The sequence below is a fragment of the Anopheles funestus genome, chromosome 2RL (genome assembly GCF_943734845.2).
Source record: "Anopheles funestus chromosome 2RL, idAnoFuneDA-416_04, whole genome shotgun sequence".
NCBI lineage: Eukaryota > Metazoa > Arthropoda > Insecta > Diptera > Culicidae > Anopheles > Anopheles funestus.
This window is the reverse complement of record NC_064598.1, coordinates 33,275,161-33,290,768: the sequence shown is the minus strand read 5'-3', so window position 1 is coordinate 33,290,768 and position 15,608 is coordinate 33,275,161. Positions and strand designations below refer to the sequence as shown.

Sequence of the window (15,608 nt, the reverse complement as noted above, 5' to 3'; positions counted from 1 at the left end):
TTAATATTTGCTTCAATAAATCTCTTCCACCGTGGACACCTTTTTTTTCACCATCCCACCCACACACACGCTGTAGCTGCGTTACGATACAGACCGGGAAGATAATCTTCCTTTTTTTTGTTATTGCCATATAACCGTACGTTGAGTGAGTACATTTGCCTTGACAGGAGCGTTATAATGTAGTCGCTTGGTCGAGCTCCGACCAATCCGACGTCGGTGCAATGCTTCATGTCCTGGTAGATTATATCCATTCGATGCACACAGGAGTGTGAACGTTTCTGTAGAAGAACCAACCCTCCTCAGTGCGACGGTTGGTTACGGTTTGCCTACGGGGGAGCTATTTTTTGAACAGATTCCCTCCCCTTTTTTCACCCCCCACACCCCCATTTTGTGGTTAGCTTGCAGCAATTGCTTCGATCGATTGGAACGACAAACGGTTGTGAAAGGTCATGGTCATCCTTGGATGGATAGGATCCCCCAGGAATAAAGCTAAAGCTATGGTGTTAAGGGAGTCTATACGACACAAGCTGGATAGCTGCTGATGGATTGTATGATGCACTGGAATAGTTGCAATAAGGGAGAAAATTACTAACCGGTAGCCTAATGACTGAGCTTAATTGATTCATCAAGGCTTACGGAATTGAGTTACGATGTTTCTTCTTCCTCAAGAACAATTGAACACTGGAAAGTAAAAACAATTAGTCCTTTTTTTTCTTCTTTATTATTGAAGTAAGTCACTTGGGACACAAAATCTAACCCGTTTCCACATACATTACTAACACACTTGTTCACTCACATACTTATAAGCTTTAAATAGCTGCACCACCCAGACGATGCATTCCTGCTGATTGTAAGCAGTGTAATTTACAATTTAAATTGCAGCAGATTGTAAAATTAGATTCCCTTCTAGCGTCTTGTGTGTCTTCATATCAATCAAGCCATGGTTTAAATAGAATAATTGCCTTTATTTGATAGTCTTTTTCAAGAGGGAGGTTTGTTTTTTGTTATAACCGTCGACAATAAGCTCGTGCACGTTGTCAGTACGCGACCATACAGCAAGTGTGGCAATTTATGTTTGTTTATTAATTTTTGGCTTGTACTTGGTTACGATACGCTTCACTTCTTCGTCCGATAATCATCGATCCTCACCACAAAACCGCTTCAACGCTTAATTATGTCAACGAAAGCAATAAAAAAACTGTGACGAACAGACAAAGTGATAAGATAAATCACTCGACAAAAAAGCCGATCGCAATCCATCACATCGTTTCTGATGTGTCTTGGTTTGTCCGACAGGATTGGCACGGCACAAAATGGGAAGTGGATATAAAGTGGACCGTAAAAATATGCTACCTTACCGCAGAACCGTTCGCGGGCGATAGCCGACCACGTCTGGAGGTGTTAGGGCCGACCCGTCACGGCCGGTCACAGGACATTTATTGACGAGACGTGATCTCGGTCGTGAAAGTCAGAAGAATTTTGTTTGTGACGTTGTTTGTTAAGCTTTTTACGCGGAGCGGTTTTTTTTGGCTTCATTTTACCGCTCACTTATTGATGGGAAAGTGTTTCATTTGCTTTCGTATGTTTTTTTTTGTGTTTCCTTTTGTCGACAAAACCAAATTAATCTCCATCGGAAGGACTTGAAGCAGCAGGAAATTGATGCGTGCGCGGTTGACGAAGCAAAATGGTAGAAGCTTTTAAGACGGTTGACAGCCTAAGTAGTTTTGCGGTGAAACCTGGACCTGGCTTGTTAGAGACATGTGGTTGTTGCTAATGTTGAATGGTGTTTGCATTATTTAAATCGTATTGCTATATTTAAGACACGTACAAGCAGATACGGATGGCTACATGTTTTTACAGTGTAAATTATCCTTGTGCACTGATCTGAGTTATATTGTTTGTAATACGAAAATACGATACGGTTGCATGAGATCATTTATTGTAGGTCCAGATAGGAAGAGTTTAATTAATAATTCGAACGAGAAAGATAATTAAATATTAAATAATTCAATAAGAGTTGGGTGAAAACAAATATCTTCTTCTTATCTTTTGGCCTGCTCATGGTCGAGCACGTCGCGAAGACATGGCCAGGTCGCCAATCGGTTTCCACGAAACTTGGTCTAAGGCTGCAGTTCTCCATCCACGACTGCATCCGATCTCCGACAGGTTCGACTCCACCACTGATTCAGCCAGAGCTCGCTGTCCTCCTCTACGTCTCGTGCCCGACGTCATCATGTACCCCAGCAATCGTATTCTTCCAGCTTTGACAACCGTCAGGATATCTGCACCGCCAAACAGCTCAGCTAGCTTGAAGTTTCCTTTGGACTTTTCGTTGCGTTTGTATTGGGGGTGGCTTGCAAGACCTCTCCCTCAACGCCCTGTCTTGTCGGAGGGCCTACGCATTCTAGCTGTTTAAAGTCCCGTAGGATGCCAAAAAAACAAATTTAAATTTGCTAATGATCTGTCCAAACGTATTATTTAATCTTTCTTTTGCCATTTAAGAAATTCATTCCTTGTCGTGTTCTTTAACAGTCTTTTCGTGCTGGATGGACATCAACACCTTCAATTCTTCTCAATTTGCACCAATCACACCCTCTCTGTCCATGTAGAAGATTAAACCAGTTTTACGAATTGGGTCGTCCGGTGTCATTCTGAGTACATGACCAGCCTTTTGTACTTTGATGCATCTTCAGGATGTCGGACAAGTTGTACACCTATGTTATGCATCACCAGCATAAGGAAACAATGTTATCTATGTGATCATGCTAATGCAAAAATTTCCATAAACTTATAAACGATGGCTTTCTAATTTTGTGTCTCCGAATCTCTGATGATCCACTCTAGCGTGAAGTCAAAGGGGCATAGGCTTTTCCTTCTTCACCAAGGAGTATCCACTAGCACTAGACATTATCCAAGAAAATAAACAGATCGGCAAAATCCGGGTCCGGATAAATTAAAATAAAATCATATCCGATGAATCTTGGATGATCCTCTCTAGCGTGAAGATAAAAGGACATAGGCTTTTCCATCTTCAGCAAAGAGACTTTGGTCGGAACTTGTAAATTTGCTGTCCACTATCACTTGACATTAGCCAAGAAAACAAACAGATCGGGAAATCCCGAGTCCAGTTCTCTCTCTATTTGGCTAAACGACCTCTACGACAAAACTGGAATATATTTTGTCTTTGATTATTTTTAACACCTCCATAACTCCACAATTAATTCAAAATTGCACCCCCATACCATGTTCTACCGCAAATGATGCAAATAAGCTGTTAGTTGCTTTAGCTTTTAAAATTTAACAATTATAGTTATGTCCCAAAACACGTGTCACCATAAATGCTGCTAGTCAAAAAGGAGGTTAAGACTGCTAACCGACTACCAGGTAATGTTGAAACAGTTCTACTGGCCATTAGGACAACACCGACAGAATGGATCAATTAATTCCGGACACTCGGAGCAAAAGGGACGGAGCCACTACACCCGACAACAAACAGGAAACCACTCAGCTATGGCCAAATGATAATCGGTCAGGTTGGAGCCCGACTCGAGAAATGAGGCTATTGCAGAGAGGCCCACTGTACGACTTACGAATGCGATTGCGTTTCGTGCTTTCTTTCCCCCCGCTAACAAAACCCAACAGCCCCAAATAGAATAAATTGTATGGATATATATATTTTGTTTTGTTCTACCTTTTGCTTATCGAAAAGTGTGACAGCTGACCTGCTCCAAGTAACTCGCGTAGACTTTACGCGACTTCTGTGGCAAGTTTTGTTTCACAACATTTTTTTGTTTTGCTGTGTGTGTATAATTTGGGTCAATAGCCTGTATGGGTCAATCAAGCTACTACACATTGGGTTTGGTAGTAAGAAAGAGATTGACTACCGAAACCGGCAGCGACCTAAACTCGTAAGTCGGAAACAACGAATCACAACAACACATTACCACTGTTTCGTTTCGTTTTGTTTTTTTGGAGTATTTCGGAATGTTCTTCACCTTTCGGTTACTATCGGACGGTAAGGATCTAGTGCAAACGCGAGTTTAATTGCCCCTTAACTGGCCGCCGGCCCGAAACCTAACCTCATTCACTTTCGTTAACCTCTTTCATGCTTGTGCAATGACCGACCGGTGGTCTGCGCTGGTAAAGGACCCTTAATTTAAGTCCGTAAGTAATGCTGGTTAGACATTTCCAGCCAGTCCAAACAAAATAAGGGAAATTGAGCAAATGGGTAGCACTTTGCACGTCGCAAGCCGTTTTGGGGGCGAATAGATAGTTCAGGATGGACATCCTCGAACAGAAAAAAACAACAAGCATCTAGGGGTAGTTACACGAAACTCTAATCTGACGAGGAGATAGATAATTCGCGTGCTCGTCCAATGGTGAAGTTTATGTGCACACAAGTTTCACAAACTTTTCCCTCCCGCTGAACTTTGGTGAATCTCTCCAATTAGGGTGCGACATTCGTTGTGAGCTTTTTAGGTGATCGCTAATGATGTAAATTTGGTCCATCCTGTATCTAACTTTAGAGCCCAACTTTGTTCAACGCCACCCCAGAGGACACACAATATACAAAGAGAAGAAAATTTTCCAACCAGATATCCTTCCGACAGTATTGTGCTACTGTTCTTGATGTCCAAAATGGTGTCTACTTGTACAGGTGATCCAACCACCTCGCCGAAGCGTTACAACTCAAACAATGTTTATTGTTTTTGGGTGCAATACTCTCGAGAGTAGGCAAATATTGAATTTTGGAAAGAAAAACTAAAGCATCCTTATGCGTGCTACAATAAAAACAACCACAAAAACCAATAAACCATACAACTTGAGTACCGGAGGCGTCTCCATCGAACAGGAAGCCAGTCCCAACCTTTGCTAACCTTTTGCAATGACCTTTCAGTTTTGGCAGTAGGAGAGAGTTGTGCCAGCTTGTTAAGAATGTGCTACGAATAACAGCTTCGTTGCTGGTGATAGAAGTTTCACTTGCAAAAGTATCAAGACTAAATTCAGAACAAAACAGAAGAAGAGATCAACATTGCCGTGGAAACACGATCTATCCCAATGTTATGTTAGTTGTTGCTCAAGTTCATTTTGAAAGTGTTTGCAAATGTTTTGTGTTTACTATTACTGTGCGAAAAGTAATAATACTGATACTAACTTTCTTACGCGTTTTACCATGTAGACACTTGAAAATCATATTTACTTTGTGATCTATCGTTCGAGAATTTGTTATTGATTTTCCTGGTATCTCAGAGGAACCATTGCATGAGCACAGTTTCTGGTGCTTGAGTTTGAAATTTCAATATCTATCAACTATCCTACTTCCGCAAACTATCCTTCTTCCGCTTCTTGTGTTAGTTAAGTATTATCAAAAGATGCTGTACACGGTCACCTTATCAGTTTTACCTGAAATATGTCTATCCATTTGGGACATCACAAAAAAAGGTTTTTCTACCGTCTAAAAATGGGAATTATTTTCAAACCTACATAAAATAGCCCCATCGAAAGGATGTTTACAAATGGGGTGTCCTTTATCATGTCACCCACTCGTCCCATTGTGTTTGTCAATTTACGGGAATTTACCGACACCAATCACATCGTATTGGATATTCGCAGGCACACGCGTTGGCGTCACGTTTTGTTTGGATTTAATAGAACATCATTTTTATCTTCTATAAATCTTGCTTAAACCTTGCAAAACGTTTCGTTATTTTGCAATTCACAGCCGTGGGAATAAGTGAATTAAAGGTTAGCATGCGGATGGATGATTGAAGCGTAAGATAATAACGCACATAAATAAGCATATTGTATGCATTTTCAATATAAATATCATCACCACCACCATCAGACAGGCTATCTAACGGTCCCTACACGTCGTCAATATTTCTTTGAAGGCATATGAAATTAGCGCTGAATGTCACAAGGCTTTAACTCTCGCATTTAGTGAGCTGCGGGTTGCAAGTTGAGTAATTGCATCGATGCCGATCACGCTTGACTTGGGGCCTGTGTTATTGCAATAGGTATGTTGAACAAATAAACATAAAATGAGACCGTTGAGACTGGTGCAAGTGCGAAGGGCGAAAGCGAAGGGAACACATTGTCATTAGATTGGAATGGCGATATTATGGATATAGTATCGCATACTGGGAGATACAAATGTACTTTCATTCAATTAGTTTTTAGAAAAGGGAAATTGACATCAGGGGAGCTCGTGACTTGCCAATAGTTTTGTTCTGGTATCGTCAAAAAATTGTTAAAAACAATAGTTTAATATTATTTCTGATTAATGCTAACTTTTTTGTATTCCATTATTCCCTCCCGTTAATATATGAATTGTATTACTGTACTCATTGTTTTTTTTTGTATTTCCATACGTCTGTTCTCATTCAAAATTAAAACATTTTATTAGTGGATATTTATGCTGCCGGGAGCCTGTTCTTTTTTTTAGTGACCCATAATCTGGTTGTTCTATTATGAATATTAAATTGCAAGCTTTTCGGTAAACAGGTGTTAAAGGACTTTTCTTAATATATTTAACAATCCATGAATCCTCTCTTGTTGCTGTGGACCAAGAATGACCTTCCGAGTATGCTGTAGTTTTATTGTTACAATTGTTTGCCGTTGCTCATTTTATAAGGTTAATTGTGCAAAAGTACATTAAATCTAATGTAGTAAGGATTGTAAATATGGCTCTAAGTTTACTAGTTTAGAAATAAATTTAGTATTTTGTGCGAATGAATAAATTTTCGTTGGGGGCGGGCCGATAACGGCGCAGTTCTCTACAAGACAGGATCGGGAATCAAATCCTACCCCGGAATGTCTCGCCGTAGCAAGGACTGACTATCTTGCTACTTGATAAAATCAGTCTTAATACAGCCTGACCGTCCTTAAGAAGCAAAAAAAGCTTTCGTTGGACTTTATTCATCCACTACAAAAAATCTTTGCGATAGGTTACAAAAGCTCATCCCGGTTATTAACCATTAAATTAACGATAAGAAGCACACAACATGCCGTATTTTTTTATTCAGGTAGAGCGGCCTGCCCGTAATGATACAAAATGCAGTCTTCATTAAAGAAATGCTTTAAAAGAAAAGTAAATGCTTAAAGAAATCAGTTTTTTCATTGATGATTAACAGCTCTTGTGTTAATTATAATAAAATACAATGATTGAACATTTTTATTTGTTAGGCTGTATCGGTTCTAGTCTTAGTACAAATAGGAAACAGAACAATAGGAAACAGCATCAACGAGTACTTCCAATTATTCTGAACAAAAAAAGGGTAAAGAAAAATTTATTTAAAAAATAAAAATTCCCTATAATGGTTTATACTATTAAATGCTTTCTGATCTACCCAACACTTATCAGCTGCTCGGTCAAACACTTCAGATTTTGTCTATGTGAAGTCTCACTGAGTGTCTTCTTCAACCGGTAAGATTCAGCATTTTATCGACCGGTAATCGGCCACCATTACTCAAGGTCATCGGAACCATCGTCACGCCGTTCTGATCATCAAAAAATTGTGCTGCTGTTTCGTCTCACCTCGCACGTGGAAACTGATGTTCTATGTCAACGATTAGAAAGGCAGCGAACACTAAGAACTGACACACTTCGATCGTGGCATACCTTGTGCGTCACATTGACCATTCACGAAGGCAAGAGGAAAAAAAACAAGCAAAAAGTTGGACACAATCTCTGCTAAGGAAGGGTACCCAAAAAATGCATTATTTATTTCCTTCACCAAGTCCACACCGTGGCCGAACTTGATGGAGACGCTGGGGTGATGAAACATGGCTTAAATCGTTTTAAAACATTTATTTCACACACGTTTTCACTTTTGTTTTTGAAGCGTGCATCGGCCTGTTTCAATTTAATTAAGGATAGATTAAATGAGGCGCAATATGTTGTAATGTTGAGTGACGTTATTTGTGGAAAAGGACACATTTTAATCACAAAAATGTCTTTCTCACATGTGTAACTTAAAAAATCATTTGGTTGTAATTTAAAAAATAATCACTGAAATATATTTGTATCGAGTCATTAAAGCACATAAATTCTCACTTACCTGTTATTATGTTGATGCGATTATTTTTCTCATTTTATGCACTTTACAGCATCTGAAAGTAAAATTAAATTAAAAAACATACATTTAGTATATTAATAAGCATATTGAATTGTAATTTATTTAGTTTAAATCTCTCGAACTGAACTGAATTCAATTAATTACGCACTAACCATATCAATACCACATTAAGAAATAATATAACATCAAATGAAACGACCGGGTTACTGATTTTGGAGCACTTAAATCCCCCCGGGGGGGAATAGTTTGCAGCAATGAGCGGATGATACCAGTGTCACATCAATCAGGCACGTACGCACGTACACCCGCGGGAATAATCGTGGTCAAAAGCAACACGCACATTAAATCCCTTTTTTTAAATACAAACATACCACAAACCAATTTCACACAGTGCATTAATTGTTTATGTGTTTTTTTTTCTTTCTTCATTCCCTAGGCCGAAAAATACCCGACATCGAGCAGATCCTGCGTACGGTTCGATCCGCCTGGAATACACCGAAATCGCAACGATCACATTTGCAAAGGTAACGACATTTCTCATGTGTGAGCAAAAGGGAGAATGAAAGATTTCGATGTTGGTTCAACCGAAAAAATTGTTCCGGAACTGACCTACATGAAACAACCACGATAACAACAGCCTAAACCGATTTTTGCGGCTTTACAAAAAACGATGAATTCCGTTCTCGGCTGAATTCCAACCCGACCTATTCCACCAGATTCCATCAGATTTTTGGTGTGGTTTTTTGTGCTCTTCTTTCACTCACTTGCTTCCTGGTCCCGCTTCTAAATGGTACTAATTAAATTATAATCCACGCACCTGGGACAACCATTTTTTCCATTCCACGCTGTGGAATGAAATAATACCAACTTCACAGAAACGAGACCCTTTTGAGAGTCGGTGGGTTTTTTTTGTATCCTTTTATGATGCCCATTTTTTACGACGGTTTTTGACCCACTGCAGGAAGTATGTAGCTACGATTCGGATATTCCGGTGTACCGCCGGTTTACCACAAAACTTCAAAAAACGCCTTCGAAAACACCACATCCTCCCCGGGTTTTGGGGGTAGGTTAGGTTAAGACGCGTGAATAATTAAATACACACGCTCCCTCTTGACGCAATTCCGGAGGTTAAAACCCTCGAGTGCGCGAAAGAAATGAACGACTAAACCAATAGAACCGAAATAAGAACGCACAGCGGAAGTTAGCACCCAAAGTGGCATTGGAGGGTAGAGGGTAGAAAATATGAACAGGCACATAATTATTCACGAGAAAATGAGCTCAAACTTCCGCTGGCAGAGATCCGGTTTTTTGTGAGCTCTTTGGGGGGACGTAACGTTTTTCACCCTTTAACGGTCGATTGAATGAAAAGCTAGTTAGTACACGGGGTTGGTGAGTTGGAAAAAATAAAGGTCCACATTTGTTTAGTTTTATTTAAAACATATCCCTGGGACTTTTGGGGGTTCAAGCCCGTTTATGGTTCCTGGCGATAGTTTAAATTAATTAAATACACATTTAATATTGCCTTTAATTTTTCCAACCTTTGTCCATGGACACCTTCAACAAGTTGCATCTTCAACACATGCTGATTACTACTCAATTCCACGTTAACAGTCATCTCACTTATAACAACCATTTGGAGTTCCCGGCAGGACCATTTACTGATTACTTCGGTATCCGCTTGCTTTTGTGCTCGATTGGTCCCCTGATTGGAGTTTTGGGTTAACTGTTTACGACACCCTTAAGGGTAGTATTGGATTGGTACATCCAATTCTTCCACCGGTTCACATTAAAAGCATCTATTAGACCACAGTTAGACCAACAGCACAAACACAACAATATATCAACGAAGCACCCGAAATCACAACGCCACCGGTTCTCAACCATTCCTTTTCGTGACTTCCTTTAGCTGATCCCATTAATAATGCAAATGTTGAATGCTAGTTCTAGTCCACACACGGCGGCACGTGTTGCGAGATCATCGTTTCGATGTTGTATCGCTTCCAACACCTGGAGACTTCATCTGGAGACGTTCGTGATTATTTGCTGCCGTTTCGATTCGCACAACAAACTTTTCCTCTCCTGGGTAATCAGACTGAGTGTGGGCTGGGTGGTTGAGTGAAAATTATGATTTAGATTTCCACGGGCAAAGCTTTCTAGGCGCGATCACTTAAAAATCACCCGGCGTACGTGGTCGTCCCAGAGCGATTAGTTGCTAATGATGCTGAACGTAGCAAGGAACCATTCTTTTTATTGAATTGTCTTATCCGTTTTTTTTGGGGGCAATAATATGATTTGTCACGGTTTTCGTGCAAAAGAGAGAAACATTTCGTGTAAGGTAATGATGATAAATGATGAGGCTAAAATATCGCACGCGTGTAATAGAATATGCCATACAGTTTTAATATGAGTGAAATTTAATATATTCTAAACAAATTATATATATATATATATTTATATTATATAAATAAATTATATAAACAAATGATAAACGTAGTTATATAAGGAAAAAAAATTAACGAAAAATATATTTCTTATTTACCAATTCTTAAGTAACTTTTCGTTTTGCCTCACCAGCTCTCTTGTTCGTTGAGCGCCATCTATTAGCCGATAGCGAAAACTAACGGACCCTAACAGGGGTAGCATTTTTTAAAAGCCAAAAAGGGAAAGTGACACCTAAAAAGTTCATGAACTTCGTTATGTACATGAATAATTTATATATTATTTGCTCCCCATCTGTTTTGCCCGGCCAGACCACTTGGTCAGTGTAGGTACCCTCTATCCGTACATTGCGTGAGGACCAAAATTGTGGGCCCTTTGCGTGTTTGAATGAGGTACGCTGGTGCGGATTCGTACGTTCATCGATTAACTGATTCCTTGAGCGAAAGTTACTTTTAATTATTAAAATGAAGTTTTTTTTCTCTCTACAGTTCGTGCATCTGTTCGGTGTGCGCTAGATTTTCTAACCACCTAGAATTCCGTTTGGATTAATGTAATGCGGTTGCGTATTATCAGTTTTCGCAACTCGAAATGTATTCGATCTGACAAATGCAACAACCGTGTACACGTGTGTCTAACATTCGTACTAGCAAAAAAAAGTACAATTGAATTACGGTTAGTTGATCGATGTAACGACTTCTGACAGGAGAAGAGTCCTGGAGCCTTCCTCATGGTGTGGCACTCTCTGGGGACAAGGTTTTGTAACTTCATCTTCCATTACTTCACATCAATTGAGAAAGTAGAGTACATAAAAAAATCCACAAAAAAAGGAAAACGTTCGCAACTGCAAAAGTATGTTAAATAAATAATGTAAAGCATGCTCTAGTAGAATGCAAGCCGTAGGTTACATTGTTGTCAAACATTGTTACAAAACTTTTGTTGATTTGGGACTCATTTCAAACCGCTCCCAGTTTGTGGAGTATGGAAGAAACATTGGCTATGTTTTTCATAGATAAATAGATACGCAACACTGCCTTTCCTGTTGGGTTGTCAATCTACAGGCAAAGTCCAAAATAAAACTAAATTTTTTAACCTGTTTTATGGAGCAAATAGTGGAAAACTAAATACAAAAAAATGATTCATAATAAGCAAGTCAGGTATTAGTCTTCAAAGTGGTTTATTTATACGATCATTGCACATGATTGTCCGTTCTTCCTATGATTAAAACTACTTCTTGTACATCCCTGCATTTTGTACAATAAAAATCACATATTTGGTCGCGGACTGTTGGCCCCCCAGTCATACACACACACAGCTACAAATACATCTTGATTTACAAATATACAATAAATTAACAATTATCGCTATGCTCTAGATGTCGTCCAGTTCTGGGCGATCTGGTCGCGTTGGCTTTACACTTCCTTAATTCTGTTGGCTTTGCAGTTGCAAAGCATCGTTAGTAGCAGATATCCGCGTCGTGTCCTTTGTCTTTCGCTGCTTGCGCTGCATTTTCCGCTCATGTGATCCCTCATGGCTGTGGCAGTGATCTTTCCGGGCAAACGTTTTCGCACAGTATCGGCAGGCATGCGGTGCCTTTCCGGTATGCTGGAACCCATGGCGACGCAGATCGTTCTTGTGAAAGAAAGCTTTCGGGCACAGCTGGCATTGGTACGGCTTGTCGATACTCGTGTGCCGCTCGAGATGATCGTCCAGGGCGATCTGTTCACTAAAACATTTCCCACACGTTATGCAGCGGAATGGCTTCTCACCCGAATGATGCCACTTTGTGTGCTGCGTAAGACCGCACTGCCGCGCAAAGGTACGTCTACACTCGGGACACGCGTACTGGTCACCGTAGTTGTTAGTTTTGCGCGTCGGTTTCTTCACTGGTACGGTGTCGGGATTGCTGTCTGCCCTATTATCCTTCGGTTGAGACAGCAGATGAGACGCAGACGGTGATTTACAAATGCCACTTGGTCCGTGTAAATCCACAACACTGCTATTGCCACCGGGTGGAGGCGATAGGGATGAGTTGGACACAAGCTCCAACTTAACGCAGCTACCACCGGTGATGGTAGAGGGCGAAGGACTGTTGTAGGCTGACGAAATATATTCCTGCTTGATCGCTATCGCGTGTTCCATCGGTGACATCAACGGTTGGATTATGGGCGATTCCGTATTCCACGCATCGTACTTTAGTGGTGCGAACGGGGATTCTAGCGGCGATAAGCCAATGCCAGGAAACGCTGGTGAACTCTCCCCATATCCCATAGGGGACACATTGTACGGTTGGTAAAGTTCGTTGCTAACTGGACCATTACATAAGCTGGACATCGCAGATTCCGCGTAACCGGTGTAGCCGATTTGTGCCGGTGCATGGTTACCATTCATGTAAACCACACCGAACGGTTTACTATTGTAGCTCGCTTCTTCCGTAGTTAATCCCTGTACCGGTGGGGAAGGATACAAGCTTGGTTGCGGCACCGGTGATCCAGTAGCGGTGGTTGCCAATGTACGTCCAGGTTGGGTGTAGTAACCGTGAGGAACATATCGGGCACTGTTTGGAGAAATCTTCCGGATCGGTTGGGACTGTTTTTGCGGATGATTTTGTTGCAAATGCTGATTCGCTCCATAGTTCACTGTCTGATGTTGATGATGATGGTATGGTACCGCGTAAGGATAAGTGTTCTGTGTAGAATCGGCCTCCGCCGCTTCGATCGGTGACGCCTGGGATGTGATTCGATTAATTCCTCTTGCGTTCGCCGGTTGGAAGAAATTGTTTTGCTGTGCCATAGATTCACAGGTCTGCCGTGCACTTTCCAGGCTCGTTGAAGGCGATATTAACCATTCCGCACCCGGTACACTGTAGTCACTGTAACTGTACGGAATCGCACTCCACGAACCACTCAACTGTTCGTTTGTCATTATATCGATCGTATTGGCTTGCATTTTGTACACAGAAACTGCACGCGTTTTTTCAGTCACGATCACTCGATTTACTCGAACTAGGATCTTTTATTTTGCTCGTCCGCTGAATTATCCTTCCACTCTGTTGAACGGAAAATTTTCGACTGTTACGTGATTTGTCTACGTCTGCAGCTTTTATACTGTAATCCGCAAGAACCGATCCTGGAAAGAGAGAAAATGCATGCCTTTAGCAGCCGGTCAAGCAGCGTATCCTTTTTTTGGGGGCGTAATACCTGTGACACTTTATCCTGGCATACCTAGTTACGGAGTATGATCATGCTACCTGCGACATTCCTCCTTCTCCGGGCGTTTTACCACACATAACCAAGATGTACCTGGACGCGTTTTAGCAGGACGCGTTAAGAGGCGCACTCTTACCTAATTATTTTTTTCACTTACCTTACGAGTAAAAAAAAACGATGGCGAGGGGTGATCAGAAATAGGCGACAAACCTAACCTCGCACAATGTTCAATCCATGTTCTAAATGTACGAAAAGATGCAACTTAATAAAACTTAATTTAAACGATAAACGTTTTAAACTCATGCTATATAACATTGAAGAAGCTTTGTTTTATGTCAATTTACCTACAAGGAAGCGTAAAGTTGGGTTGTATTCGATCACACATTAAATTTATTATCATATCCTTCTACCGATTATTACCTTATCTTGTCAACCGGTGACGATACGTCAAAATTTCTAAATGCATCATAAAAGTACACCAATACATTCATGCATTTGTTTTGTTCTGTTTGTTATCAATGCGGCTTAGCCATTCGTTAAGAAAATGATTGCTCTCTCTCTCTTATGGAGATCAGCAATCGTCTCAGTCTTGTATCGGTGTACAGTCCTCCGTCTTGCGCACTTTTTTCCGTTTTTTCTCCTTTTGATGTGTTAATTCGTGCTTCCGCATATGATCCTGCCGGGCGAATCCTTTCGCACAGATAGAACAATTATACGGTTTATTAGCGGTGTGACGGTATTCATGGCGGCGCAGATCTGTGCGGTAGCAAAAACTCTTCGGACAATGATCACACTTGTGCGGTTTGGCCTGCGTATCGTGCCGCAAGATATGCCGCTGAAGCTGCACCTGTTCCGAGAATCGTTTGCCGCATGTTACGCAACGGTGCGGTCGCACACCGGTATGTCTTGCCAGGTTATGATGCTTTAGACCGGTATGGCTAACAAAGTATCTATTACACTGTTCACAGCACCATTCGGAAATGCCCTGGCTAAGAGAATTGGATTGTTCTGCCGGCTCAGGCAGATTTGGAACGGTAGCGAAATTATTCGACACAGGCTGCAGCAGCATGCCGTCGGCCGTCGATCGGTAAGGATTTGGTAGACTGTGATACAGTATCTTGGTGTGCGGATATTCCAACGATACCATCGATCGGGGATGTGGTCCTATTTGCTCTATCACGTGTTCGGGCGGTGGAGAACAGAAGGGAGTTGACACCGCGGGTTCAGCACCCATGTAATATTTATCACGCTGCTGTAATGCAAAACGATCTTAATAATGTTCCATTGCATGCTTTCATGCTCAACAATACCTTCGTTGGAGAAAGCGTAGTTGATAGTGCTGGCGATGGCAACGACCAATAAAATCCAAACTCAGGCTGTATTGGTTGATAGTTCGTCGGGACGGCATCGCCAAGCTGGGTATTGCCATAGGTAACATGCCCACCGTATAGATGCGGGTATGGCAGGGTGTCGCTCCAGTTAAAATTTTGCCCACCGAAGAGATAAGAACACGATCCGTCTAATTTGTGACCTGGTGTAAAATGAAACCCTTCACCCGATCTAATCGTCGTCTGATCGTTCGGTATGGCCTGCGACCAGTGATGATCATTTCCGTAGCTTTCCATCGACTTCTAATTTTGTAACAAATTCCTTCCTCCTGGCACTAATCAGAAGTTGTGAAATGACAGCGATCAGTAAATCAGTGACAGCGATTATTATTTACAGTGCTGCCAGTTTTGTTAGTATCGTTCGTCGAAACCGACTAAACGTAATACAATAAAATTCAGTGGTCGGCAATTTGTTGCGCTTCAACGTTTCTGGATCGCTCAGCATTCGGATCAGTGCAAAATTAATTTCTTATGCGAAAATGAGTTTTCCTTTCTTT

The 15,608-nt window shown here is 41.1% G+C and overlaps 2 protein-coding genes across 9 annotated transcripts in view; one reads left to right on the top strand and one right to left on the bottom strand.

Moving 5' to 3' along the window:
• Nucleotides 1-15,608, top strand: part of LOC125764201 (uncharacterized) — a 45,341-nt gene that overhangs the window by 10,433 nt on the left and 19,300 nt on the right. For both annotated transcript variants that reach the window (XM_049428164.1, XM_049428165.1), the window contains one exon: nt 8,515-8,602. In XM_049428164.1, the coding sequence (XP_049284121.1) occupies nt 8,515-8,602 (88 nt within the window). The remainder of the gene's footprint in view (nt 1-8,514; nt 8,603-15,608) is intronic.
• On the bottom strand, nt 11,675-14,291 carry LOC125764204 (protein krueppel-like). 7 transcript variants are annotated; one of them, XM_049428176.1, is made up of 4 exons: nt 14,068-14,291; nt 13,881-13,962; nt 13,715-13,816; nt 11,675-13,643 (listed from the first exon to the last, which is right to left on the bottom strand). In XM_049428176.1, exon 4 carries the CDS (start codon nt 13,461-13,463, stop codon nt 11,937-11,939), a length of 1,527 nt encoding a protein of 508 aa, XP_049284133.1. In that variant the 5' UTR covers nt 13,464-13,643; nt 13,715-13,816; nt 13,881-13,962; nt 14,068-14,291; the 3' UTR covers nt 11,675-11,936. The 7 variants fall into 7 exon arrangements, with proteins under 7 accessions (XP_049284133.1, XP_049284130.1, XP_049284128.1 ...); XM_049428173.1 differs by having other exon boundaries at nt 13,715-13,984; XM_049428171.1 differs by having other exon boundaries at nt 13,715-13,962.

Excerpts from the sequence above, each read along its gene's own strand:
- LOC125764204 (XM_049428173.1), bottom strand. The coding sequence starts at position 13,463 with ATGCAAGCCAATACGATCGATATAATGACAAACGAACAGTTGAGTGGT.